The sequence below is a fragment of the Limanda limanda genome, chromosome 15, assembly GCF_963576545.1.
Source record: "Limanda limanda chromosome 15, fLimLim1.1, whole genome shotgun sequence".
Taxonomy (NCBI): domain Eukaryota; kingdom Metazoa; phylum Chordata; class Actinopteri; order Pleuronectiformes; family Pleuronectidae; genus Limanda; species Limanda limanda.
The window spans coordinates 16,024,101-16,051,119 of NC_083650.1; the positions used below are offsets into that span (position 1 = coordinate 16,024,101).

The 27,019-nt window shown below is 40.8% G+C and overlaps 1 protein-coding gene across 5 annotated transcripts in view; it reads left to right on the forward strand.

The window, feature by feature from the left end:
- The window catches only part of arid4b (AT-rich interaction domain 4B), a 37,793-nt gene that overhangs the window by 4,153 nt on the left and 6,621 nt on the right, over positions 1–27,019 (forward strand). For all 5 annotated transcript variants that reach the window (XM_061086663.1, XM_061086664.1, XM_061086665.1 and 2 more), the window contains exons 3-16: positions 7,080–7,190; positions 10,932–10,997; positions 11,178–11,268; positions 12,786–12,865; positions 13,190–13,281; positions 16,674–16,815; positions 17,880–17,959; positions 21,719–21,795; positions 23,162–23,310; positions 23,392–23,464; positions 24,254–24,348; positions 24,458–24,555; positions 24,800–24,998; positions 25,138–25,340. In XM_061086663.1, the coding sequence (XP_060942646.1) occupies positions 7,080–7,190; positions 10,932–10,997; positions 11,178–11,268; positions 12,786–12,865; positions 13,190–13,281; positions 16,674–16,815; positions 17,880–17,959; positions 21,719–21,795; positions 23,162–23,310; positions 23,392–23,464; positions 24,254–24,348; positions 24,458–24,555; positions 24,800–24,998; positions 25,138–25,340 (1,556 nt within the window). The remainder of the gene's footprint in view (positions 1–7,079; positions 7,191–10,931; positions 10,998–11,177; positions 11,269–12,785; positions 12,866–13,189; positions 13,282–16,673; positions 16,816–17,879; positions 17,960–21,718; positions 21,796–23,161; positions 23,311–23,391; positions 23,465–24,253; positions 24,349–24,457; positions 24,556–24,799; positions 24,999–25,137; positions 25,341–27,019) is intronic.

Genomic DNA, 27,019 nt, shown 5'->3' on the forward strand with positions numbered 1-27,019 from the left:
GAAATGCATTAACTGGCACTCATGACCATTTGGCAGTTATTATCCTCTCCAGCTAGATAGAAGTTACCTTATATTAGAGTTTGATTACACTCACATTTGCTTATCCACATAACCACTGCAGGGACTGAAGCACTCACACTGACATTGGAATTTTGCTTTAATGTCATAGCATTTGTTGTTTTTTATACAGCTACTGAGTCGTCTGACTCTTTTGATGCTAGATGAGCGCTAACTTATTTTACTACTGTGTACAGGAGCATCTGCTCTATGTCTAAACTGTAAATTGTTCTGTAACGAGGACAGCCTTTCATTATGTTCACTTAGCAGTTCATGTCTCTGGCTTTAGGTCTACAGCCTTTTTTTCACATACTGCACACAATGTGTGTATGTTCAATAATGTGTGCAGGATAAAACACTGTCCATGAAATCCTTCCAGTCGTTAATAATATAATGGTGTAGTCTGAATGCATAACGATTTGTAAGATTGTAAAAGAACAACTAAGACAGTGGTTCTTTTAATAAATACCCAGAACATAACCTTACACAAGCAGAACTTTGACTTATACAGAAACAGGGGACAACTGACATTAAGTGTCTTTGTACGGTTTTAGGCAAACCAAAAGCTGCCAGAACGTGTTCACTACACAAGTTGCTGGACTCTCCTAGAGGGATGGAAAACCCTTTCACCCTCATTTGGTGTTTTGATGATGACGGTGGTGGAGAGAGCTGTCTAAATACTCTCATAGGTGTTGACTTAAGATTTGCTCATTGTGCACTGTCATGTGTGTTTTTCCACTCATATTACTTGTTTAGTCATAGCCTAGCGTAGTCAAAGCGCTTTACAGTCACATTCATTCAGCTTGTCTACACAGTGCTTTATTTATCAAACACTATTCATACACTGAGGGCTCCATTTGGGGGTTCAGTATCTTGCCCAAGAACTCTTTGGCATTTGGAAGTGGACAGGCCCATAGTTAAATTAAAATGGCGCTCAACAAATTTGCACTTATAAAATTTAGGTCACCTGTCATCTAGGTAAAATTAGGTGTAAATTCTCTGTAACAAAACAACGCAGATTGTGTCATCAGTGATAACTCAGCTGAGTTTGAGAATTAAAATTTAAAACGTACAGCGTGAGTTGAAAAAATCACGCTGTGAGATTTATATGAAATTATAACCTATGGGAGGTCTCCTAAAGGATGCAATGGCATTTTTGCTTTGAAATACACACTATTAGGCGAGGAAGACAGGTTTTCAATCTGTTTACCTGCAGGTCGATGTGTAGGTGCTGAAACCACCGAAGATGACATGGCAGTATTTAAACCTGAAAAAAGTAACATTGGACACATAGTTAGAAAGAGAGCGCTGTAAATCATTAAAAATCTATTTGCATTATGGAGTCATTCGTACGTTTGTGGCCACATGTTGGAAAGAGGTCAGATTTATCTTTCTTGAAAACAATAAGCATTCATGAGAACTTGATATTTAAAAATTCAAAGTTGGCATTTTATCAGACTTTTCAAGTGTTGGCAATAATGCAAGAGGAGAGGATTTTTCTTGCCTGTTCTAAATCTTGGGGAATAAATGGTAAACAAAAGGTTTTAAGACTCTCCCCCCCCCCCCCCCCCCCCCCCCCCTAGTTTGAAGCTATTGCATTGCCAAGGCAACTCCTGCTGAAGCACCAGTCACTGGAATTGTGGTGACTCTGTTTCGGACAAAGAGGTGATTCACAGCAGGATTATTGTACGTGTGAGCGAGGCTGGGAGGGAGCTTAATTCTTTCCTGCATGCCTCTTGCATGTTTCTTTGTTCGGCCTACAAGCCTATTGATTATACCACAATATAATGGGTCAAAACTATTGTTTATGATATTTCAGTTATGCTGCCTAGTGCCTGAATGGTCTTTATGTGGTTTACATTTGTATCTTTATGCACACATCAATGGATAGTAATTTTCCCATTGAAAATAATTGCTCTATAGAAAGGAAATCTATTAAATATGATGTGATTTCATTGTTAAACGTGGAAGTGTTTAGGTGTGTCATTGTGTTTCCACCACCCCAAGCTCTTGACAGCATAATTTTTACATTGTTGTGTAGCTTCAAACATACTAACATGCAATAGCAACACATCCATCCTAATAACAGCATGTGCTATAATTAGTAAACTTGTCTTTAAAAGTCTCTGTACTGAACAGCGCAGTGTACACAGTAGCAAGATTTGCCTGTAATTTAAATCACATAATCTCTGAACGATTCTTATTATTAGTTATTAGTATTTGTGGATGAAGAGTTGCATGCTTTAATATGACAACACTACAGCACTCGCCAATTAAAGTGAAGCGTGTCATTCTGTTTTCATATGAGCAGCATTTGTATGTTGTGGAAGGTCTAGCAAACTAGTTACGAACCAATAATAATGTTAATAATGATCATATATGTAAAAAAATATAATAGTGCCTTCACACACACATATCAGTGTTTTCACTGGTAAAAAAACTCCTAAGGTCAAAGCATTCACATAATGTGCTTGATTGACATCTCCATAACCCTTCTGCTCAGTTTGTTGTTCCGGTCAGGGCAGCACCATAGGATTTTTATTAGTGCATAGAGTTTGAGGGATTCATGTTACTCCTTGCATAGCGATACATAATACACAACTGATTAAACTAGTCTGATGGAGATATTCCTGAAATTATAATCTGATCAGCTAGTAGACAGTCTGTCAGTTACTAGATCGTACCAACAACATTCTTAGTATTATGTGATAACTGTGCAATCAATACTTTTGAAGCAAATTGTACTTGCATGATTCTTGCTGTTCTGGGTTTGTACTCTCATGTTTGAATGCATTTATTGTAATTCACTTTGGAAGAAAGCATCAGCTAGATGAAATGTAATGTATGTTTGGGTATTATGGCATGTGACAAAATGGACAGTGCAACATTGGTACTAGGGTACTGGCTGGTGCTAACTCAGGTTTACTGATAATTATTAGCAAAAATCGTTGGCATTAGCCGTGCAGTGTGCAGCCATGCAGCTTTTAATTGTCAGCTTAGCATCCCTGTCGCCGTCTGCAATAACAAATGTGCCAGTGGTATGTCGCATCAGCTGCAACTAATTAACATGAGGTCTAAATTGAACTTGGCTGGTGTCAGTTTGTTTGCTCTCTGCTCACCGCTGTCATGTCAAAGATAGTTTGTCCGAAAAGAAGCGCCTCTCTGTAACACAGACGTCTCAGCGTTTCCTGTCCTCCATTTATATCATTTCAATAAATGGTGCTTATTCAAACTGGAGATTTATGACCTTCAGCATTTGGATCAAGATGCTCATAAAGCACATTGTGTGAGATTAAAGTCTGCAGCTGAGTTATTTCAATGTGTCCTATACACAGGCCAGTCAGTTAACATTTAAAAGATGAAAGATGCCACCTACCGACCCCAACTGTGTGACATTGAAAATTTGTGGTTTGTCAAGACTGAACTTTGACATGTGAATCTGCTTGGGCTAGTTTTACTGGAACGTAATGGTCACATTTTATTAGTGTGTGAGAGGCTGAAGAAATATTTAAAGAGACTAGTGCAGGTGCATTAGCAGGGGTTGTCTGTATGTTTGCATGGGACAGTCACAGAGAAACAGCCTGTCAGGGATTCCCTGATCCTGTCCCTGATGACACATATTAAACAAGCTCTTACACTCACTGATTTACAACCCATAGTTAGCACGCCACAACTATGCCATTCTTATTTGATTTTGCTCCAGCTTGAAGCTTTCGATAGCTGGCATGTCTTTTTACTGAGCTGCCAAATAAAAAATGCTATAGTCATTCATGCTGTCCAAAAAATGCACCATAAGCAGTGGCTTATTTCAACTCACACTCTGTGGACTGGGCTGTTAAATTTTTCATGACCCAAGACCTCTTTATTGAGCAGAAACGAATCTTGTTCTGCTGCTGCCAGTGTCACTCCGGGATATTTTGTTACTGTAAAGCTGGAATGGTTTCAGAGCCCTGACTGAATGTAGCAGCTTTGCCTGTTTTGTCCCCCCGACTAGAAAGGCTTAAATACTGAGTAGGCCTCGGATCACTAGTTATCAGCAGAGGTGCGAGAGCTGTTTAAATTGTCTATATGATTCAAAAGCCAGGAAACGAGTACTTTATGGCCAACCCCCAGTGCACCGTCAGCTCTGCCATTTGTTTTAGCTTGTCCCTTTGTGGATTGGAGAAAAGCTTTTATAGCATGAATAAATGTAAGTGTTCCTAATAAGAGAGTTGTGCACATTAGCCTGATATCCAAGTATCATCCTTTCAAACATGTACTTTTGTTTTTTTGTAATGCAATTAATCCAAATCAAGCTGCAGTTTAGGTTTGTTTCTTTCCCGGCCAGCCCCAGGTGTGTTGTGCCAGCCCATGCCAAATCACATTTGTATGTAGTTAATCAAGCACGTGTGCCTGGAGAGTATTTTCCACATCACTGGCGCCAGGTGTGTAGCCAGAAAGCTGGTCTTGATTATACTACTGCTATAACCCTTTTGTTAACTTCTTCATGGAGTAGCCGAAGTGGGCTTTTGATAAATACTGCTGCACTCTTTTTCATATGGCAGCTCTTGTTCGGTGCATGAGGGTATTTGGAGGCTAAGGAATTCCGCCTCTTTGAGCTTAGTCATCTTGATTGCATGTTTTAATTTTATTTTTGAGTCGGGGCAACATTGTCTGTTGTTCAGCCCTAGCAGGAGCAGTTAAAATAAAAAAGAATAAGTCAATGTTTTCTTCCAGATGGCTGTAGGCTAAAGGGCAATCCTTGATTTTTCTTTCATACATTTAGCTGAATGCAGGGAGATGGGACTTTGTCACGGGACACAACCATATACTGTTTATAAAAGGACACAACAAGCCATCCCCACACAAGCAAGAACAATAGAAATCTTGCCTCAGTTGTGTGTTATCACCCATGTCTTGTCTAGGTTGAGGAGGTTTCTCAGCCCCAACTGTCAAGAAAACCCAAGCTGCAATCTCCAACTGATAGGAGGAACCAAGTGAACCTAGAATGTTATGGAATTATATATGATCTACACAGTGGCAGTCCAGCTTTGTGTCGCAGGCACGACTGACGAGAGAGTTTGTCAGCGAGAAGACATGTCTGCTGCGTCATGTAAACTCTGTGTTGGCGACGGCAGCTGGAGCTGAGGCCGGATGCTCTTAAGACAAACGAGGTGTTTTATCTGAGAGGCAGGGAGGCTGAAGTGCGCTGGACTCTGCCCCTGATTACCATCTGTCAGAATCTCAGACGGCGGAGATGAGGCACTGTGTCCTGGTTTGACTGTTACAAGTCTCGGTTTCCTCAGCACAGAAAAACACGTTTCTGGAAATTTGTCTTATTTCTGCAGCCAGCTCAACATTTGACTTAGCATAATTTCACTCTGCAGGGATATTTTAATGAAAGGAACACATCATCATTTTTGCACACACCCATCTTTACTATTTGTAACTAGAGCCCGACTGATATAGATTTTTGGGGGCTGATGCAGATACACATCTTACAGAACAAAATATTTCTGATACCATAGGCCAAGGCAAAAAAACAATATCTATAGTTATCGCCATATAATTTTCATCAGAAAAAATACATATAAATTGATTGACAATAGTATTAGCATTAACAGCTTCTGTCCTCAAGTTCAAATCTAGCATTCTAGCAGTGGTACAAAAGTGTGTTGCACCTGCTAAATGTGTCGAAATGGGGTCAAAAGGGGAAGTTTTTCTCCTCCAACCGCCCGAAGCTACTGGGTTCATTTCTACTGAACCACTCCATCAATGTGAAACGCCTCTATAAAACGGTTGGCTGCTGTTTATTGTCACGTGCATATGTGAGGAACAGCTTTCAGTATTTACACAAAGGCCGTCGGTCTTTTGACGGCTGGTGTACATGCCCCCGGGTTACAATAAATAAAGAATCTGCCTTTGATAAGGAATTATAAAGTTGATAAAACCATCTTCAGAACCTGAATGCTTTGGGCAAACAATGAAAATAACTTGCAAACAGTTAAAACATGTCAAAGGACTCATTCGCAAATGTCAGTCCTGAAAGCAATCTGGTCATGCCACAAGTATGTGCCACAGAGGCCGAGAGCATCTGGTGTCAGTGATTAGTTCCTCCTCACTGGTTTGAGTGCTGCTAAATGCTGGTGTAGTTGTTAGTTGGAATGGCAACCTGTACACTCTTTTCCTCCTCGTGGGAACAATGAACAGCTGCCATGAACCCAGACACATAAGATTTATGTCTGTGATCGGGTAAAAATTGTAGAGTTGACTTCTTTCTTAGTCTTCTGAATAACAAACTATCAACTACAAAGGTTATAACCATCATTCTGTGGTGATTTTTTTGGAGAGAAGCTGATATTAAATTGTAAGGGAGCTCTTTCATTACACTTCAGTCATTTATTAATCCACTCAGAAAGTAAGAAAATGGGTTTTCTTGGTCAGTTTAAAAATTGGTACATTGGAAAAATATCAGCTCCTTCTCAAATGTGATAAATTACAAGAGTTAAAATCTGCAATCATAATGCAACTGGTTTCGATGTGTCCTGTCAGCAGGAAGTCTGGCCCACTTTGAGTCTTATTCTAGAAAGATGTCTAAATATACCAGTGTTGCATGAGGCTTTTTCTCAAGCTTTATAAAACCCCCTCGCCTGCCCTCATCCACACACTGATCATCTGTTTTCTCTGTGTACCGTACCCTCTGCAAATCTGTTCTTGGGGGGGTTGATAAACATCTAATAATGACACAAGATGGTGCTATGTGTTTCGGAGAGCTTCCTCTCTGTAGTCATCAAAGCAGAAGAGAAGTGGCCTTTTTGTTTGCTCCCTCAGAGGCTTGTTTTCCAATACCCAGAGCAGATGGTATGTGTTTTCTAGGGATGAATCACTGAGCCGGGTGCATTTTGCGTATCCAGCCCAGACTGTGTGATGCTCGTATGTGTGTCCTCCTGCCTTAGCTGAGATAATACACCTGTGTCAGTAAGCTATATATATAATAAAATACTTTGAACTCACTTGTTTTGTGTTCTTTTTCATTTCCTCAGACTCTGGAGGAGCCCCCCTACTTGACAGTAGGGACGGACGTGAGTGCAAAGTACCGAGGGGCTTTCTGTGAGGCCAAGATCAAGATGGCCAAGAGGCTAGTCAAGGCCAAGGTAAGTCACAAGTGCTATGATCTAAAATTATGAATGTATTGTCTGTGAAGTGGAATGCTGGAGGTCGAGGGTCCCTTGTCTTTGTCTGATCACTGAGCTCAGCTTTATTGTTCATCCGCAGTGGTTGTATAAGAGATGGTCACATTTTAGAGCCACTGTCCAACACATTCCTTTAGAGACGAGACTGCTGTGATGATCAGAGATGTTCATTGTAGAATTTGAGAAATGATCATTTCAATGATTTCTGATGTTGCCAGAGATCCATCTGGGCTGCTCACATGCTGGAGCGCTTCCACCTGGTCTAGGTTGTTAGTACTGCTCAAACAGATGAAACGCTGATCAAGCAGACCAGCTGTGACAGATAGAGGACCTGGGCCGCCCTCCCAGGTACCTAGACGTCCTCAGGCGTCCCGGTCGCCCACAGCTTCCACGTCCCCCATTGGTTTTATGCATTGCTGATGAGGGCATTACACGATACACGTAGTACACTATCTCATTTCCCAGTGGAGCTGGAGCATCTGGGTAATACAATAGAGACAGATCGCTTGTCTCTCGTTCTGCTGGAGTGTGTGGGAGGAACAAAGAGTGGATGCTGGCTTTTTCACTGTGTCAGTGCACTACAGTTCCCCTGCAGAGACAAAAGAGCAGCAGCGTTCTGGCATTCTGGTCTACCAGCTGAAATCATCAAATGATGTGCCGTCTTGTCTCATGGACAAACGATCTGATGTTCTTCATTTAAATATGATGGGCTTAAATGAAGATAATAGGACAGTCTTGGCTCATAAATTAATTACCATACTAATTGGCTGAGCTTGGGCTTTGTTTTTGAGTAGCTGTAATGTGGATGTGAGCTCCGTTACACAAACATTGAAATATGACATTAATGAATTCCTCTTTAGCTCTTTGGTTCATTAATCTCTGCTTGTTAACCAAAGTTGATGGTTGCACAGTGTGTGTCACTAGTGTCTTTTGAGGGATTTTTAAGGCTCAGCAAAAAGATCTTGTGTTATTTGAGATGATTTAGAGGACCTGTAAAAAGTGAATTAGTACCATGTCGTTATCACTTGTTGTTAAAGGTTCAGCATACACATTATGTTTTGTTTTTACAGATTTCACTGCAGAATGCAAATGCAAAGAATCTCTTTATTAAAAAAGAGTTCAATTTAACTTTTAAATTCAAATCAAGAAATTAAGTGTATTGCTAATGTTATTACTGTGATAATTTTCCCTGGTATTGTATTCTAAATGTTTCCAGACACTATTTCTCATAAGGTTTATTGTCATTATGATCTGTTTAGCTTGCTATTTTGTTTATTATGTAAATATAATAATAAATAAATAAATATCATAATGTTATAATTAAAATTTGTGTTATCCTCACTCCTGTTGGCTCTAAAGAAAATGTAGTGTAGCTGATACATTGTCAACAAGACAACATGTAACGTCAGGAGAAGGAATGCTTCACGATCTGAGTAGACGGGAGAGAGGCTGTGAGGCAGGAAAATGAGTGGAACAACTGGAGTTGCTGTTTATTTTTGTCTGAGCTGTCACAATACTGTTTGTTGTGAGCCCGGGTTCATGCCCTTCTGCTGCTTATGGGCTTAAAGGCAAAGAAAACCCTAGCAGTGAATCATGTTTGAATAAATCAAGATCAAAGTGCACTGATCATAGCTGTATTGTAGAGCCTGGTCAATATTGAATTTTTGGGCTGATGTTGATTTGAGAGATTGAAAATGATAAGTATCTATGTATCGGCTCATGTTCTTATTATATATAGCCTGTCATTGGTTGTTAAGCTGACCTGGTTTTCATGTTGGAATAAATAGGTCAACATCATAGACTGTAGATGGATGTCACATCCGCTCCCCAAAATTGAAGCCAAAGTGTATCAATTGCCACCTGGGGGCTGGCTTCAGTATAAGTCATCAACACTGCATCCTCTGTTAGTGGATGGGACGTGGACCAAATTAAAGCACTTTTGACATTTTCTGTCATTTTTTATTGTAGTTATCTCTTGATGTTTTTGTTTCCAGTCGGTTTGGTTTTATGTAGTTGATATTCTCAAATTCTGTTGAATCTAATGATTGGCAGCTGCCTGACACTGACTCATGATTGACAGAGCACATGTATCAGTGGGACCTCAATACTGTGGCTCCAGCGTCTGATCACTTCTGCACAGTCTCTGGCTCCGAATGCTCAAGCTGACAGTGATTGTATCCAGGACATTCATTGATAGTAGGAGGGAGTGCAGACCTGTTGTCAACTTATATTGATACTAATACATCTGTGATAGACCAGCATTGACTCATGAAACTGGCCAACTGATATATTGATGTGGCCCTAGTAGTATGTAAACAGGAACATAACATAATGTAATTTCTAAATTTAGTGTAGTGAAACATCCTGCAGATTAGATACATTATGTTATAATAAACTGAGCTCCTGTTAAACATGTTCCTCTTATTATTTTACTACCTTATTTCAAAATGTGTTGTTCAGTCTAAGTGGTTTTATAGTTTATATGTACTGGCACAGACTGCTGTAAGAACCAAGCTCACAGTGAGGAGGCTGTCAGAGGTTGTTAGGTGTTACTAACGCTCTCTAGCTGGGTCTTCGGTCACCCTCCTTCTGTCTGTGGAGAGCTGAGCCTCCTGTGCTGGTCCCTGTAAAGAAAGGGATTCCTTTATTCCACCGAGCAGGAATGCCATTATCTTCATGACTGATGATTTGCTGCCTCAGGATGCTTTTTATTCTTCTCTCCTCCCTTTTTATTTTATGACCTGACAGCACAGCAGAATCTTACAGTATATATTTCTCTCATTCATTGTCTTGAAACTGTCTTCACAGCCACACTTTGATTGCTGTGTCTGCTCTCGACAAAACTTTGCCTGAATTTGTTACCTGCAGGCTTGGTTTTTTTTTTATAGATGGGGGTGTTTAACATATTTTTCTGCCCTTGTGTAGCGGTTGATTCCAACTAAATCACAGTCAATCAAAGTGAAGCCAGTTCTCCATTATAATTATAATTATGGTCCTATTTTACTAACACATGCTCTAAAAAATTTACTTTAATTTCCCTTAGGAAACAAAAATTGAAGCACATGGGCTTTTTGATAGAAAAAAGTAGGGAGGGGCTTTTTCAATGCAAAACGCACACATTTCCAACATGCCCTTTTAAAAATCGGCATGTTTGTGCGTGCGCACATGTGTATGTGTGTGTGTATTAGCCTAATGGTCTATTTTTGTCACTCAGTATTGCTAGGTCACCATGCAAATGCAAGATTACCACAGCGTGATCAGATTATGATCTACCATGGCTCACCTAGGGAGGCTGCAGATGCATCGAGGGATTGGGGGTGGTCCGTTTGCGTAGCCGTTAACCTTCACTTCAGAAATCCTCCACAGTTGGTGCCAGCAGTCTAGGCGCAGTTGTCAAGTGTCTGGCCCCCACTCAACAACACCACAAATGAGCTATAGTATTTAATATCCACACACATGCTGCTGCCTGAAGACACTAACAACTATCTGCCAGTGTGTTTCTCTCAGGCCTGTGACCTCTAACAAACCCATCCAGCTGAAAGAGTCCATCGCTGTAATCAGCGTGTCAGCAGTTATAAAGTCCAGCAGGGATGTGCTTCCTCTGTGAAGTGGAGGATTGATGTGGCCCGGTCAGGCTTGTGGGGGATTGTTTGTTTATTCTTGTTAGTGATTCTCCCCCTCTGGTGCCTCCCCCTTCCACAGGTGACCTTTAAACCAGATCTGTCCACAGCCGAGGTCCATGATGAAAATATCAAAGGAACTCTAAAGGTAAGGCCAGCAAGATGGTGGGGATTGATGCTTTATTACAGTCACATAGAGTATTTTTAAAACACATCTATTATTTGCACTTAATGCATTTTTTTGTAGTTGATCCTTTTTGTTTAAAACAAAAAATAATATTATTAGCATCTTGATATGGCAAATAACAGCATTGAATCTGTCCAACAGGTGGGTGCTGTTGTAGAGGTGAAGAATCAGGATGGAGTTTACCAGGAGGCCACAATCAACAAGCTGACTGATGCTAGTATATATACTGTTGGTAAGTTCACAACAAAACATCTTCTTTACCTCCGGTCAGGAAGAATCACACTCTCCTCACAGCAAGCTTATTAAACATGCATGTGTAAAAAACTAACACACAAAGCGTGGAAACCATTGTGAATTTAAACTTGTTATTGCACTAATTTGTTGCAAGAACCATCTGCAATTTTGGTGTGTGTTAGATGATGTTGACTTTAGAATTTTTCAGGGTCTAAGGATGGTGTTGTGTATTTGTTCTGTGAGATAGGGCTATATCAATACAAATTAAATTGACTTGACAGCAGTAAAGCTGCTGTGCTGTATCTGCTCAGTCATATCTGCAAACCATCAAATCCCAAACAGTTACCTTTGTTTGTTGGGTTATTTATAATGTGCAGTAAAATATATATTATGTTTCCATATTAATATATTTCAAAATATTGTCATCCAAATCAAGGAGCAATACTGGTCAAGACAAACCCATTAAACAATTGAGAACAAAGGATGAAGTAATTTGTTCATTTAGTAACTGTACCAATATTGGTTACTAATTCAAACTTAATACTTTTTAAGTAACTAGAGGTGGATCTCCAGAGGTAGAACATATAGTTAACATAGTCATAAAATCATAATTGATGGATTTATCATTTGGTCTCTAAAATATAAATAAATTGTTAAATGAAGATCACAGGCCAACTTCCTTGAATTTGTTTTTGCGACCAACTTTCCAACACTGAGGTATTTGGTTTGCAATTAAGTCAAAGAGAAATGCAGCAAGTGCAAAATTAATATTTGAGAAGCTGGAAGTTGCCAAAAGTTAGGATTTTAGCATGAAAACTGTAAATTGAGTTGAAAAACTGTTGCTATAGTTTTCATGGCAAGTTGTAAGTGCGAGTCTGTCAAGCGCACACAGTTAAAATGTTAGATAATCCAAAGCACACAGTGTAAAGGCTGCTGCTCAGTTCGGCAGTTCCTCAGCAGCTGTTCATCTCTTAGGAAACACCCATGGGGTTTTTCCTGTCTCGAAAACACTTGTCTTTTCTTTCATCAGTGAGAAAACAAAAACACAAGTCACTGCGGAAGTTACCACAAGTGACTTTTCCCTCATTGCTGTTGCCAAATACATTTGATTACTGAGATTTAAGGATTTACACATCAGGGTTTGTCTGAAAGCGAAAGGAAATCGGTTTTTGTTACTCAATATGAATTGTCATTTTGTATACAGTATGTGGCCGCACATTGTAAACATCTATGGCCATTTCATATCAGTCGATGCATTAGACAGTTCCACCACGTCTCTTATTTTACCATTTACTCCGCTCTCTGCTGCACAGAGGGTCCTTGAAGCTCTGATAGAGCCATGAGCTGGAAGCGACACTGTCACTGCCTGTTGGATTTATCCACAAACATAATTTGTTTTCAGCGTATCATAAAACAAGCAGACATTTTGTGACTGTGTGTGTGAGTGTTTGTGTATATTGGTGGACTCCTTGCCTTCATACAGCAGGCTAATAGTTTTCACTCTCATCTCTGCAGTCTTTGACGATGGCGATGAGAAGACCCTGAGGCGTTCCTCTCTCTGCCTGAAAGGAGCGCGTCACTTTGCAGAGAGCGAGGCAAGTATTGCGCTGTCCTTCAGCTTCCTGGGGACTCAGAGTCTGTTTCATAGATTTTGTTTAGTCAAAACAGTCTCACATCTCTATTCACAGTGCTCAAATTAAAAAGCTTCTCATGAATAGTCCCATATTGGCCTCTAGAAGTTCAGCTGTGAAATATTTTCAGGATATGTAAACTCGCATTACAGGAAAGTGCTGTGATGGTAAATCTCTCTGTTTGGAACTGTTGACATTTCTTCAGGGTTTACAAGATCCATCTTCTGTCTTCAAATTTAGTGTGTGACAAGACGCCACTGAGGCTCATTTCTGTTCTCTCCCCTGCAGACACTTGACAGACTCCCTCTCACCAACCCCGAGCACTTCGGCACACCTGTCATCGGCAAGAAGGGCAACCGCGGGCGACGATCAAACCCTATGTGAGTGTTGGCCGCCGCCTCTGTACATCCTGCAGGGCTGGTATCGTACTTGATGTATCAGATGTCTGTGATGCTGGTGGGGAGGTTTTTGCGTGCGTGCGTGCGTGCGTGCGTCCTGCTGAACTAAATGTTCCAGTCGGTGTTTTGTGCTCTGATATGCCTACTCCTGGTAGACTGCAGAGTTTTCATCAGGGAATAGGAACTGCTAAGGGATTTCGTTTTTGGCACAGGAAATAATTGTGGCTCCACACTGTTATAAAGAGGACACTCTGCTACATAATCTCATTCTCTGACACCCATTGCTAATGGCACTCAGAAAAGTCAATATTACTCTAAACATTGATGCAATATTGACCTGGAGTGGTCCCAGCTGCACATTAGCACCTTGGACCAGTTGTATTCCGTTGCACTAAAAGTCTTAACGGTTTGATAACAAGGGCTGACAATGCAGCACATTTTGAGATCAAAGCTACTAGAGTGGTTGTTTTAAAGGAAGAGTTCAACATTTTTGTGGGGAATTTGCTTTCTTGTGGAGAGTCCTCAAGTGTGGACCATAAAGAATGGAAACAGGAGGAAACAGGTAGCCTGCCTCTACTCAAACGCAACATTATGCCTAGTTTGTTTAACCATGAGGTTGCGAGGCAACCACAGAAATACCAAGAAGTCACTGGTACTGGTCAATGACAGAAAATAAAGATGGACGATGGTAGCTGGCTGCAGTATAAGTCATTAACTTCACTTCCTCCATGTTAATAGATGGGACATGGCCCAAATAAAAATAAATTCTCGCCAAAGACAATTTTCTCAAAGAAGGTTTCTGTCATTTTACAGTTGGCAGCTGTAATTGTGGCGACACATGTTCAGGTTCTCAACTTTCTTAGAAATTAAGTTTTGATCAATTATTTGATGCTATGAAAATGAGGTGTGATTTTATGATTTATAGCAGAGACTTGACTTTTTTTAGACAACTGGTCATGTGGGTTTATCGGATTTCTCTGAATTTGGTGAAAAACGTTGGTCACACTCACACATAACAAAAGTTTATGCACCTAATCTTTTCAGACTTATCACTAGTGACATTTCTCCATGGTGGCACAACACAGCAAAAAGAAAATGTATCTCTCCAATTGATCATCACTTTAACACCTCAATGACTTGTCCCGGCACGTACTTAGTTTAATGGGAGCGACAGCACATCTCTCTCGCTACTTAAGGTCCAGACTGAGTTAACTTGGCTCCTTTCCCTGTTCGCCTCCCTTTCAGTGACAGCCTCTCATTAGATTTTATACTGCAACATGCGCTTACACACTTTATAACTGACTAAAGTAACGTGGCATACACCTCTCTGTGGCTGCAACAACAGGCTGGTACTTCTTTCTTCTATCTCTGTTTATTGACTTACTGGATACAGACGAACTGTCACTGGAAAACAACAAGCCTATATTAATTAATTTAAGTATTATATGTTTGTTTATCTCCATAGAGAAAGGGAACATGGATACCGGATAGAAGACAGTGTTCAGGGAGAGACAGATGAGGAGAAGTAAAGAAAAAAATTGAGGGCAGGGAAAGATATATAGATGAGACAAAAAAAGCTTATCATAGGAAGTCTGGATTGGACCCTGATTGGCCTTATATTCAAAGATTCAAGCCTTAGCGGTACCGTACTTCAAATGGCAAGTTTCCAATACAAATTAAATATGAAATAAATGACAATTATTAATACTATTATAGATACAATATTTTTCAAAATTTGTAATTATTTATTTATTTTCTCACAGTCACATTGCCCTATGGCAAACCTTTTGATATGGCTTGTGATGGTAAATGGCTGGTAGAAAAATATTTTGGCCAGTATTTATTCATATCCTTTTAGGTTAAATTAAATTGTATTTGTTTAAGGCCATATCCTAATAAACATTATCTCAAGGCACTTTTCATAGAAGGTTGAGACCTTAAAATGATAAAGAAGGCAATTTTGGATCCTAACCATGAATCAGGAACACAAGGGGAGTATTTCCTGTAACTCGATACGGGTTTGATTCTAGTTTAGCTTTGGATGGAGCAAGGTGCTTCCTCCTGCCTCCAATCTTTGAGCTAAGCCAAGCTCATGGGCTGTTGGCTGTATTTTCCTATTTAGCATACAGACATCTTTTCACATAACCGACAGCAAGAAATTTAATTAATAAGACTACTTAAAATGTTAGTTACTTAAATAACACTCATTTAATTATATTCTATATCCAACAATAATTCTGTAACTGTAACATTCTGTGTTGTAGTTGTCAGTGTTTCAAACTCTTCCCTAAATTACTTGTAGTCTCTTCATTCCGTCACTAAGAGTCGTGTGATTATGACTTTGATGTAAAGCATATTCAATGTTGTTGCTGTTGTCGTAGGAGTGTTAAGCAGCAGCAGTCTGGCTGATTTACAGTTCTCAGAGCGTGTGTGTGTGTGTATGTGCGTGCGTGTGTGAGAGAGAGAGAGAGAGAGAGAGTGTGTGTGAGAGTGTACACAGTGCTGTTGTCAGAACAAGCCTAGTGAGGCATAAAAAGAGGATGGAGGGCTTGTTTGCCTGCTGGTGCTGCTTGCATTATCATTGGCTGCCTGTCTACGGGCCACAGTCAGGGCTCCGCCTGAGCATCAGGATGACGGTTAAGACAGCTGAGAATGAGCCGCCTCGTCAATGCGCTGACCCTAATGAGTGAGCTCATCAATGGAGCCGACCTCATGTTTCTCTGTGATACATAATAGTTTGTCTTCATAACTCGGTAGTGGTTTCGTTGTGCTGTGGGTTGTTAATTGGAGACTTAGAGTACCTGTTAAATGAAAAGATGTTTTGTCAGCAGAAATCCTTTGTCGGTCTATACTGAGAAGAAACTGTATTACAATTTTATTTACCTAATCAGTTTATTTATAGTGTGGAGTAATATGAAATGCCAATGCATTTGCAGCTCTATGAACAACCAAGAGGATTTTCTTTCATTAAACAACACTGCTAATAGGTCAACTTTTCTCAATCAACTGAGAACAACCATCTTATAACTAACTCCAAATAGAAGCTGTTACAGCTTTGAGGACTTTACTGGTATATTCACTGGTTGTCTACCTAATTGTAACAATAGTTTTCACAATTTTTTAACATTCTATAATGTCCATAGTGAATTCATCATTGACCCACAGAGCAAAAGCTAAAAATAAAATCTTCAGCAAATCCTCAAAACTGAGAAGCTGGAACCAGAGAAAGTACTTTGTTGCTCTTAGCTGTGAATACAATGGGCTGAATTCACTCGAAGTGAAGAATTTAAATATGTATTTATGAACATCTACTCGCTTGATCTACCTTTTTCTAAAGTGCAGTCCATCCAGTAAACTGTACTTTTCTCCCACAGTCAAGAAGAAGAGGTGTCTTCATCTTCAAGTGAAGAGGAGGAGAATGATCAGCGGCAGAACAAGGAAATGTTTGGCAAAGTGGTCTGTGTGGAGGGGGTCACCACCGGGGACAAGAAGAAGAGCGCGTGGTACCCTGCACTGGTGAGTCTCTGTTCCATCACTGTGAAGAAAAAAGGGGCTACCACTCCTGGTCCTCATGTACACTCACAGCATCGTATAACCACAGCACTATGCAGGCTTATGGTATTGAAATGCTGGAAATCTGCATGTTTATACAGTTAAATAGCTGAATTCTATAAAGACAAACTTTGTGCAGCAGCTGCCTGACTGAACTTGATGAGTTTCCAAGAGTCAAAACAGCTTGACTCATATTATTTGGAGGAAAAAGACACGGCTTGTTTTCCCTGATGTTTGTATGCGTTCAGTCTTTTCCAATCCATTTCCCTCCACCCAGACTTAACCCTCAGCTACTGCTTGGGCCTAATGAAATAGTGACAGGCGTTGTTTGTTTACGTAAGTGTTACAAGTATAACTGGGCGAATGAGAGAGGGTGTGGAAAGCTGTGCCTTTAACAGTGTAGTCAACACAGTCCCGCCTCCAGCATTTGTTGTTCTTGGCTGGCAATTGGCCGAGCACCATGCTGCCTCCTGGTGACAGCCCAGGGAAGTACAGTACACAGTAGCCTGTCATTGTTTATACTGTGACCGTATGGCAGAGGCGTGGAGTTGTACACTGGTAAATCACTCATCTGTGACAAACTGTGTGCTCTGAAAATGCCAAGTTAAATAAAAGACAAACCAAACAGGGACTGTAGGGGCGAGCTCGGTGCATTCATTTGCATATTTCCAGCACAGCGCATGCGTCAAAAAGGGAAATGATCTCACAGTGCAAACACAAGTCATGGTGGTCAAGTAAAATCGTCCCCGCAGCGAGTGTGTGTTTGCAAGCAGATAGTCCTGGTATAAATCAGACAGTGCTGCTTCCTCTGGATTAGACCCTGATATGGAAAAACGCTCACTGTTGTGTCCCTTCTATAATAACCCTTCACTTCCTCTGCCTGTTTTTCATAATTTCATGTATCCGTATTCTGTTATTTAATAGCATGGCCTATTGCTGAAGCTACTGCCTCTCTCTCTCTCACACACACACACACACTCTACCACCTCATCTGACCTATTAACCGTCTCTTGTTTGTGTTCAACAAGGTCATCTCCCCGGACTGCAATGATGATGTGAATATGAAGAAGGACAACATCTTCGTCCGCTCGTTCAAAGATGGAAAATTGTGAGTCATTACTAATGAACCAAAATGCACACTAATGATTATCAGAATATATTAATTTACATTTTTATTATTAACACATAAATTATGTTTATGTTCATTTTATCATTTCAAAAGTAACAAGTAAATCTGAATTTAGCATAGCATTAAGTTGATTTGTGATGGTAACTTAAATAATTATGGGAAAACAGCAATTATTTTGTGAAGCTTTGGCAATAAGATGATATGCATGTTCATTTTATGAATGATCTGATGATATGATATGAACATCCCCATCAGTAGTATACAGTAAGTAAATACAGCCTGGAACCACACTGCCAGATTGCTTTGTCTGTGGTAGAGAGAGGAATAAGTCCTGTCAGGAGTCTGTGCTCAGCAGATCGTTTCTCACTGCAGCCTTTCTGTATGTGGGTAGTGACGTGCCGTAGCCCACACAGAAGTTAATCTGGTGTTTCCTCGCTGCTTCAGAGACTTACCTTATTGTCTGTTTTAATTCCACTGAAGACAGAACAGCCTTGAGTCTGCATTCCTTCAGAGATATCTCGTGTAATTCACTGACATGACCCTTAATCTGCAGCTGAAGACGACACACTCACAGCACAGGAAGTCTTATCGCTTGTATTTTGGCTAATGGTCAGGTGAAGGGTAGAGTTGATGCGAGGGATAAGATAAGAGTGATAAATCACCTAAGAACTGGAAGTCATATACTTGTAAAGTATTTCCTCTGAGTGAGCACGGTGCCCTGTGGTGGTGTTTGCTGCAAATTAAATCACACAGGAGCAGTCTACCCTTCTGTTTTGTTGCAGTTAAGTTCACTCATTGAAATCCGCATATCCAAGGGCGGGTGCTAGACATAATAATGTAGGGTGTCGGAAAATCTATATCATTATTAATGGGTTTCTTAGGCCTTTGTTTCCCCAAGTCCTCCTGCTTTTATGTGGATGGAATAATAAGGATGAAAATATATTATTACTGTTACCCGTGTGCGAAGTGATGTATCAGTCTGATGCATCTGTAACATCGCCGGTGTTGTTGATTATATTATATGACACAGAACAACTAAGCTTTTTAACAGAATTGACCACATCGGGATCTTGCAGTATGATAACATCGTTCACATCAAAGATGTACACTATAAAAACTTATTTTTACTGATAAACAACACCAATTAGAGTGTCTCTGGCCAGCCTCTTAGTAAATGCTCAGTAGAATGTCCCAGTGAGACCATGTGAGAAAACCGCAGGCGATCCTCCACAGGATTTACTGTGACCGAGTAGACGTGTGGAGGATGTTTCTAACAAAAGTCATCAACAAGACTGACAAAACTAGAGTATCCCCCTGCATTGTTTATGGGTGAAAGGCAAATTCCGGAGAAAATCCTGACCAGGTCTGCTGGAGTTCATGTTTGAAAACGGCTTGTCTCACACATACAGAAGTCTGGTCACTTCAGTTGCCCATCAAAACGGCATGAATTTCTGCTTTAGCTGTGTTCCTGTGGCTGCGGCGGGAATGCAGTCACTCTGATGCACATGGGAGTAAACTGCATACATGATCAGTGGGAAATCACAATAATAAATCGCGATTAACAGGCTAGGCCAGCTTTTCTCCTGGTTTTTATTCAGAAATAGCAAAATATCCACATGGTTGTGTCAACTTTGAGACCCAAGATGCAGAAGACCTGCGAAGATGGTACCAATGTCCAAGTTTTTTTTTTAAACAGCTAATATAAATCAGTCAAAATTCTTAGTCAGTTAATGTTTCATGGTTAATAGTAAATAGTTCACATTTGTCAACATCAGGTTCAGACTGTCTCTACCCTCTTATCAACAATGTCACAGTTCCTACCAGGCTGCCTCATTTCCTGTAGCCCTTTTTACACTCAAAGTGATGTTAAGTGTTTTCCATTCTTTAACACACGTACCCTCGCTCCACCTGACATTATTTATTATTATACTTTTTATCATTCATGTCAGCCTCTTCTTGTCCCATTATTACTGAGTTATTTCAACTTGCTGCTCCCTGTGCGGTGTGTTGTTGTTATTTTTTTTTAACATGGGTCACGTCCATAGACCATATGACCCCTCCCCGCACAGCACCTGGGTTAGTGTGTTCATTTATCTCTGGAGAGTGGGGTATTGTTAATGGTCACCGTTCAGTGTGGCTTTTCCAAAACAATGGCTTTGGAAAATGTTTTTTCAGGGAAAGCAAGGTCACATCCAGAAGGGAGACCGGAGCTGTCAGGAAGCGGGTATTCTTATTTAGTCAGATCAGGTTACCATAGCAACATTGGAAACAGTTGCTATTTTTTTGCTTGTCTTGTGGCTGCCTGGCAAACTGTACGGACAAAAAACAGTTTAATCATTGCACAAATGTTTTTAACTGAGCCTTTCAGAATCGGATAAACAAAGCTAGGCTGCAAACTGCATGTTTAATGTTGTAATTAATCGAGTCATAAAATACCGTATGAAAGAGAATAATAAATAGTTGTATAATTCTTCGCCATGTTAGTAGCATGGCTTTAGGGATGGCAAGGGCTGTGGAAATGAACTGCTGTGACATTTTGTGCAGATGTTCATGGTCCCCACAGGCTGAATCTTGCTGATTTTGGTGATATTTAATCTTTCTGCACAATGAGCGTGACATTTTATCTCGACAGCTATTTGTTTATGAAAATGACTAGCAAATGACATTCCCATCGGCCTCAACCGTTATAGTGCTAATTAGCAGATGTTATTAAGCATCTGATAGCATTTAGCTCAAAATGCTTCTGTGCCTAACATATTCACAGAGCTGACTGCGTGGCTGAACACCCTTTTAATTATATTTATCCTTTTAATTAATCACAGTTAAATAAATATAAAAATCTTTGCACCATTTGTATACATACAAGTGCATTAGGGAACCAGTGGCGCACTACTAACACAAACACACACAGCTGTGATTTAGGAGTTGGAGCGGGTCGTCCACTAACCACTAAGGTTGGTGGTTCAATCCCCGGTTAAGATACTAAACCCCAAATTGCCCCTGGCCGCTGTGCTAACAGTGTATGAATGGTGCGTGATAGAAAACTGCTGCACATAGAAGTGGTGAATGAATGTGTGTGTAAATGGGTGAATGTGGCTTGTACTGTAAAGCACCCTAAGTGGTTAAGACTGGAAAAGCTGTATATAAAATACAGCTCTTTTACTATTTATTAACACGGTTTAAAAAATTCCAGGAATTAAAGGTAATGTCTAGTTTCCATGAGCTTGTTGCGCTGCAATAAACAGTTTTTTTTATACACTCAATAGCAAATCTATTGGATCAGCTCAGCTGTCAACAGATACCACAGCAAATCGTCACCCTGGCACAGCAGCCGAGACTCTAACAGATTTCAGCTTACAAGCACCACTGATACATCTATCTGACAAATCCCTGACACTTTGGCCAGTTGCTGTAGAGATGCTGGTAGAAAGGCTGTGAATCGGGTCATGTCTGCTCAACTTCTGAGGTTGTCGTGGGTGCTGGGCTCTACGGTTTGAAACTATTTTCACTCTGCCAATAAGAGTTTAGGTTGTTTACTCTATTGCTGCTTTACATCTTATTTTTTGAGTCTAACTTTCCTGTCAGTAAAACACAATTCTGCGAAAATCCTTTGGCTGGTTTCTACTTTCACCTACAGTTACATCCTAGAGCTGAACATTGGTCTAGTATCAGGCTGTGCTGTTCACACTATCATTCCTGTGCACATTTTAATCAAAGTCGCTGTGTTTGTTTTTCTAGCTCCATGGTGCAGAGGAAGGACGTCCGTGAGATCAGTAGTGACTGTCCTCCAAAAGCCGACGCAGGGCTCAAACCTGGTGAGTTTAAAGGAAAGCTTTTAGACTTTTATCTTTCAGAAGCCAAGCAAAGTGCACAGCGAGTCCCAGACATCTGTGAGCTGGGCTGTGTGTTGACACACTTGGCAAAAAAATACTCTGAGTAGGTTGCAGCGAGGCAGACTGAAGAAAGAGAAGTTCTGTTTTTGTTCCGGGGAATGCAGCAGTGAAGAGCGCCTGTCAGTGTTGAGTCTATTTTTATTTGAAGTCATCACCAGGTTTTTTATATAGCGCCCTTGTTTCTTTTCTGCTGCAGAGCTCTTACATTCTCATAATTACTGTAAGGAAGCAGCTCTGTATTATCCTACTTTTCACAGGTGGTTGACTCACAACTGTGATATTTCCTGCGTTGCAAAACCGTGAAACCAGCATCTGCAAAGTTGGTTAGATGCTGCTTAGGTACCACCTGTGACATTGTATGCGCTTCTGCTGCTCCACGTCACAGCAAACACTCATGACAGCTTTTCATGTTGCTGGGTTCCATGGCTGAATTCTACTCATGTTTATGTCAGTGTCTTTTCTACTGTAACACTTATGTTCATTATATTCAGAAGTAAGATTATAGTTGGAAATGTAGTTAATCGCCACTGATTCTTAGTTTAAATAATTTTCCAGAGAATTAACTGGTTTCCTTCCACTGAATTCACTGTTTGATTGGTTCACTACAAGTAAATGTACATGTAGGACTCCAAATACACACACACCATACACACATAAACACACACACAAACATACAAACCCAGGGGCAGATGTCAAGAGGTTTAAATCTAATAAATGAAGGTATTACATTTGAAATTTATTTTCCTCGTATTCTATTGATTTATAATTTTTACTTTTCTCTTTGCCTGTTGTAATACCTGATCCTTTCTTTTAAATATAAAATATTTAGTTATTAAGCAGCAGTAAGTAAAGATCAGCTGCTTGACTCCACAGAGGCCTGAAGCTGAGCTGTTCACCTGTTTATTCAAAGCTCAGAGAGGTTTGACTCAGTACACCGTTTACAGCTGGTCGCCTGTCTATTCAAATTGTATTAATAAAGAACACGTCCAAATCGCAACAAATCCAACGCTGCTTTTTCTAGGGCCCTCAACAATACATATGCTAAGTGTAAAGCCGATTAGATAAACTGTTCTTGAGATATGTGCTCCACTTACAGACAGAGTTGCGGAATTAGTAGTATTGTACCTGTTCTCTGTTGATTTATTACTCATCTTTTCATTTAGCCTGGTAATTGTTCTATCTATTAAAGTCAAGTTTTACAGCCTCAGTTTGTGAGACAAAAAGCAGTAGGGAATGACAAGCATCACACACTGGGCTAAGTTGAAATGCCGTAATGCATTTTTGACAGCGCTGGACGCAGCCTTCGAGTTCCAGCATCAGTTGCTCGTGCCCAGCACCTGGAAGACGGACGTGAAAGAAGAAAGTTCCAGCAGTGAGGAGGAGGATGATGATGAAGAGGAAGAGCAGCAGGCAGATGCCAGTGGTGAAGAAGAAGAGGTAATGGCGGTGCACATGATCTTATCCCTGCTACATCAGACTTGAAAAGGATTTTCAAAGTGTCTCTTTCCCTGTCGGCAGGAGGAAGTGGAGCCGTTCCCAGAGGAGAGGGAGAACTTCCTTCAGCAGCTTTACAAGTTCATGGAGGATCGAGGTAAAGTCTAAGGAGCAGATAAAATTATGTCTACATCAATAATGTTACGACAAATTCTTCACACTAAGATTAGGTCCAGGCGGGTTAATGGAAACACAAGTTTTGTATTTTTCGCCTTTTAGCCAAAGTTTGTTTCCGTGCCTCATTGAGCTCCACAGCCTTTAACGTTCCCCATAACTGTGATTAATCTTATCTCAACAAGAAATATCTCTGTGTGGCAGCTTTTTTTTTTTTTTTACCAACTGTGTTTATTAATATGTTTTGAGGATTCATGATGGAAACTTGGGTTTCTTTTAGTTGACTTGAGTTTTTACTTGTCATCTCCTTCACTCCAACTACTCCAAGAGGAAACAATTTTTTCCACTACATTTATTTGATAACTTCAATTAAAAAATTTTACACAAACACATATGATCAGACCATCAAATATGATGGACTGTTGTTAAATGGCTGATAATAACAAGTGAAACTTCAATAAAATAATGAATTAAACCACCTCTGCCAACCCAAACAGTAACAGGAGAATTTTGAGTACTTTTAATACCCAAACTACATTTTCTAAATAATACGTGCAGACTTTTACTTATGTGATGTTTTCAATACAGGACTATATTTAGAAAAGTTTATTTCATAGTTTTCCTATGTGAAGGGTCTGAAAACTTTTTTCCGCGTTTGTTGAAAATCAGGACCAGTCAGCTTCATAAAAGCTTTTCCATTTTCCATTGAACCAAACATGCAGCTCTGCCTCTCACTGTTGAAATAAACATGTTCTATGTTCCTCCTCCTCAGGAACTCCCGTCAACAAGCGACCTGTTCTGGGCTACAAGAACCTGGACCTGTTCAAGCTCTACAGGCTGGTGCACAAACTGGGAGGCTTTGAGAAGGTGAGTGCCGCTCTGACAGCGATAACTCCTGCTGCCGTTTGATTCTGGTCTTGTGTTGTTTTTGATGTTGACTGACTCTGCAACTTTCCTGTGTCCACTTTTTGAGCAGATTGAAAGTGGTGCAGTTTGGAAGCAAGTCTATCAGGATCTGGGAATCCCTGTCCTTAACTCTGCCGCTGGCTACAATGTCAAATGTGCTTATCGCAAGTAAGTACAGGAGCTGCCTCCGCAGCCTCTCAGAGCTTTTAACTCGACTGGAGATGCAGCTTTTGTTTCTGTCAGTTTTTGCCAAAATCTTCACATAATTTTTACTCCTCAATAGTAAATGGATCTTTGCAATATTTAGCTTTTTGCTGTAAAAGATGTTGGAACATTTAATGTTTAAGAAGAACATTGAAATTACACATGAGGGTCTTCTGGCTGTGTTGACAAGGAATGTGTTATCATGCAGGTACTTGAATGGATTTGAAGAATACTGCACTTCCACGGCGATAACCTTCAGGATGGACCTCCCCTTGAAGCAGGGTCCTAAGGGGGAGGTGAAGCCTGAGGGGGAGGCAGGAGAAGCAGCTCCCACATCCTCCGGGTCAGAGGAGCAGAAAGCCCAGGAGGATGAGGAACCTTGCAGTGCACAGTCTATAGTCTGCAAGGTGCATTCTCCTTAATACTGTTTGATTGTTTTTTTAAATGCCATTTTTCTTTCGGATATTTAACCAAACCTTTACTTTCCTACTATTTTTGCAGACCACTCTTGTATGTGTTTATATTAAAATCCTCCCTCTCCCTCAGGAGGAGAATCCTGATACAACCAGTAACAAAACAGAGTCTGAACCTCCCAAGTCTGTGGAAAAGGAGAGTACGGACGATGAAGATGGGGAGGAAGACGCCCCCCACAACGGAGACGCGGAGGAGGGCTCGTCGACTGCTCACCTTGCAGCCGAGCATGTGAAACAGGAGCTCGACGAGGAGCAGGAGAGCAAGGACAACTCTGGGTAGGTGGTCTGAAAGGACGGTCCCTCCACCAGGGTGGTAAAAAAGAAAACATCCTCATGGCACAAACACAAGCGCCATGCGGGGGCCCCATGCTGGGCCCCTGCAGGGTGAAACTGTGTTGAGATTCAGTCTGGCCTTATGTTTTGAAATTTTATAAAAGTTACTCCAGCTAAAAAGACCTGAGGCATCCACTCAGAGGCAAGGCCTAAAAGACTGTTAGGAGATGAGAAGAAGTGACCCCTCTGACCTTAATGATACTAATATGCCGTTTACCCACAATCACCTCTACCTGCTAACCAGAGAGGAAAGCTCTCCCCCCCTCTTCCTCTCTCTCTCATCTAACCAAGCTTTTACCCCCCGCCCTTCTTGCCATTATTATTTTTTGTGGCTTAGTTGGCATCAGCTGAAATCTGAGGGCACCAAAGCCTGACTGCTACTTTCCACCTGGCATGTCATGCTGGTCTCGCTCTCCGTCTCTCTCTCTCCTCCTCCCTCCCTCTCTCGGTGGCTGGGTTTGTTTGACTGCGTCCAGCCACATCTCACTCGGTCGCACACGACACGGCTGTGCTCCTCCTGGTTTCTCCCCCTCTCCTCAACTCTTATCTCTGTCTCTCTGGCCCCCTCTCTTTCTGTCTTCTCTCATTTTTTTGGCTTTTTTGATGTTCAGCTTTAGTAAATGTTCCATGTGTGTGAGTGTTGTCACTGATGCATTAGCACACTAGGCGCCAGATAGAGCTTCAGAGGCAGTAACTTTTAGAGGGTAAAGAAAGAAAATGTCTGTGCTGATAAATGTTTGTTCTGGGTAGTTGGATCGTGAAGGCTCGGTTAGATGTCTATTCCCTTATTGTTTCCTGTCTGCGGCTTCAAGATCAGTGCTTCCTCTATAGTTTAGACGTGTAATTGTTCAGCCCGTAGGTTGACACTTGTGTTAAGGCGGTATGGGTCACTGGGGACTAGCTTGAAAACACTGCAGGGAAATATAAACAGTCCTGAACTTCAGGATGTTGTGATCACACGCTGCTGCTCTTGGGCTACATCCATACTGCTATGTTTTTGTTTGAAAACGCATCGACTCTGATACCGATACGCCTGGAGTCCACACTACTCCAGAGTTTTAGAGCCGTTTGAAAATGCTGCTGGTCCCTATTTAGTTTGAAAACTCTGGGGCAACATGGTATTCTGGACTGGGAGAAACAGGGATGTTCAGAAACTATGATGTTGATGTTGAACTTCTTGCTGATTGGGTTGTTGTTCATGGACTTCTATTCATCAGGCTACTGTAGCCTTCGCTACCAGTGTAAAACTCAACATGGATTATAATAATATTATTCATAATCAATTACAAGAGTTGCTGACCCTGTTGTCTTTGCAGTTAAATTCAGCATTTTGCTATGTAACAACTGTTTACATGCATTGGAGACGAGCTGTTATTCGAGCAATCTGCAACTGACAATCAAATTCTTCCTGTTTACACTGTCACGCGCATTGTGTACGTGAGTGGTCACATGATAAGCGTTTTCAGGTGCATTAGTCTTACTGATACAAAAAGCTTGTGTGGACAATGGATAGTGCTTATTTAGTTGAGTTTTAAATTAAAATGTAGTAGTATGGATGAAACATTAGTATAGCTCTTTGTGAAGCTTTCACCAGCCATGGCTGTGGGCACACTGCGATATGA